This window comes from Anneissia japonica, unplaced genomic scaffold (genome assembly GCF_011630105.1).
Source record: "Anneissia japonica isolate Jap-2015-1 unplaced genomic scaffold, ASM1163010v1 scaffold2994_len2133135_cov197, whole genome shotgun sequence".
In the NCBI taxonomy this organism is placed as follows: domain Eukaryota; kingdom Metazoa; phylum Echinodermata; class Crinoidea; order Comatulida; family Comatulidae; genus Anneissia; species Anneissia japonica.
This window is the reverse complement of record NW_022728550.1, coordinates 646,619-649,163: the sequence shown is the minus strand read 5'-3', so window position 1 is coordinate 649,163 and position 2,545 is coordinate 646,619. Positions and strand designations below refer to the sequence as shown.

General features: G+C 34.3%; 1 protein-coding gene across 7 annotated transcripts in view; it reads left to right on the top strand.

Annotated features, from left to right (window-relative positions):
• LOC117114270 (GRIP and coiled-coil domain-containing protein 2-like) overlaps positions 1 to 2,545 on the top strand; it is a 27,616-nt gene that overhangs the window by 20,421 nt on the left and 4,650 nt on the right. For 5 of the 7 annotated variants that reach the window (XM_033257881.1, XM_033257878.1, XM_033257879.1 and 2 more), the window contains 4 exons: positions 323 to 500; positions 738 to 859; positions 1,163 to 1,220; positions 1,935 to 1,976. In XM_033257881.1, the coding sequence (XP_033113772.1) occupies positions 323 to 500; positions 738 to 859; positions 1,163 to 1,220; positions 1,935 to 1,976 (400 nt within the window). The remainder of the gene's footprint in view (positions 1 to 322; positions 501 to 737; positions 860 to 1,162; positions 1,221 to 1,934; positions 1,977 to 2,545) is intronic. The other 2 variants (XM_033257876.1, XM_033257877.1) reach the window with 2 other exon arrangements.

Here is a 2,545-nt window from a genome sequence, read left to right as displayed (position 1 = left end):
CAGCCGCCCCCCCCCCCATCCACCCCCCCCCCCAAATTGTTCAAAATGTTTTAAATGGAGATATAAAGAAAATTGTATTCAAATTTCAAGTGTGAAAGTGCAATTTCTGGCCATACAGAGATGTCATAATCACAATTTTTTTTTTACATGAGGTGATGGTATGGATCCTGCACCTGTGAAAATACCTCCCCGGGCCCTCTCTATTTTGAATTCCTGGATCTGCCACTGGTAGTAATAGTATAATAATTATTGTTGATTGAATCATATATAATATCATAAGTTGTATTTTGTTATTATAATGATTATTATTGTTTCCTTACAGATGTCAGGAGTTAACATCCCAGATTGCATCTGTAGTAGAGGAGCGAAACAACTTGTCAGTGCAACTTCACAACACCCACCGGGCCTTGCGTGACACAGATAATCATAACAAAGAACTTGAACTCTGTTTGAATGCAGTGGAGCAACAGATAGCAAATAGTCAGGTATCAAATATTATGGTATGCCCATGTTATGATGAAGGACATACAAAAACCAGTGCAAAGATGTTTTGTAATATATGGAGTGGAGTTTGGTGGCGAATTTCTAATGACAATTTTTTGTTAATCATTGACATATCAAAATATATAAAACAAGTTGATTTAAAACCTTCTTAAACTTGTGGGGTGGGATAATAATCATTGATGTCAAATTAGAGAATAAATATTGAATGATATTGCAATATTCTTTGTTTATAGATTGTGGAAGAAACAGCAATTATCCCTCACCAAGCTAAGGTTCAAATGTCAGCTGCACCTCCACAACACGAGGACCAATCAAAAGATCTTTTACAAAGTGATTTAATTGCAGTTAGCAAAAGGTATAGTGACTAAAACAACCTAAACCAGTTGCTTGTCAAAAACCATCTGTAGAATATGTCAATACTGGTATATATTGGAGGGCTAAAAATCATAGGCATCTATAGATTTATGCTATGTTTAATTTGAGTGAGCCTGTACTTATCATTTCTCTGATTGCTAAAATGTAAACATCTGTTGCCATCTAGTGGTTTGTTGTTTTGCAATGCACATTGGTGGTTTGAATACATTTTCTTAAATCTGCAAATGAACATCCATTGTCAAGTTAATGTTATTCTTATAGTTTTACCCTTCATATTTAACAGACTAGAAGAATCTGAACAAGCTAGATCAGCGATGGCTAAGGAATTCACCAAACTTGAGGTATTATAACAACTTTGATAGCAAATATAATCTCCTAAGCTGAGCATTTGGTTGATTGGTATGGTTCCTGGCTCTTGCACGCTAGGGCCCGGGTCCGAGACACGGCTCTGCAGCCAAATATTTAATTCGGGTCTTTTAAAAAATGCTCAGCTCCTTGAATAACTCAGCTCCTTGAATAACCCCTTCAGGAGAGTTAGGCGAGTTATGGACCATGTGTATCCATTGTATGATGTAGTTTAAGTCTGGTGGCGCTGCCCATTTTTCCACAGTGCATATTACATTTGAGGACAAATAAAGATGTATTATTATTATATAATACAGTTAGATTAATCTGATTTTGTTTACTATATATGTGTAGATGAAATTTCAAACTTACAGTACCAGATGAATGAAAATGTGATTCACAAAATATAAATAATCTATTAATTTATTATAATGTATTTTTGAAGGCTCTTTTAAGCCACTAAAAAACTACAATAAAAGTAATTGATGAACAGGTGTGAACCCAAAGGGGAGGAACTAGGTGCACACCCCCCAATTTTGAGATGGCATTGCCATCGCTACCGTGTAATCCCGTTCTATAATTGCTGAGTGCAATTGCTGATAAATGTAAATGATTTATTTGAATTTTTTGTTAAATTATAATAATCATTTGGTTTAGCTTGATCTAATGAGTGTGAATCCATTTGTCTAATATTTGCGTTTCTTTACTAGTCGCATGCCAGTCCTCCATTAAGCATGACAGATGATGGGGAGGTGGGTGGAAGTCACATTTATTTAAGCATTCTCAGAACTATTATAACATTTTCTGCATTGCTGGGTAATATCACTTGAATATTCCTCAATCTGTGGACTTTGTGTTTATTTTGAATTTATTAAATATAAATAATGAAATAACGTCTATCGAAGCGTTGTGACGAGAATGACAGTGAAATTTATTTTCCTGTGGTGCACGCTTGCAAGGTTATGCTGCTCTTTTCAAACATTAACCTCATATCAAAGATCTTATAATAACAAGATAGCATTCTCCACAGTTTGCGTGTAACAAATGTTTAATTGTAATTAAAAGAGGGTGTCCTAGTTGTTACTATGGCGATTGTTCTAGAATTTGCACTGAGATCATAGATGGCAAAGTTCAAAAGTAATTGTAATTGCAGGAGGGAATTCTACACTGCATTATTACAGAATTTGCATGCAGAAATTGCGGAGAATGCTATCTTGTTATAAGATCTTGGCCTCATATCCAATTATCTATTTCATATTTTCAATATACATATATATATATATATATATGTATATGTATATGTATATATATATATGTATGT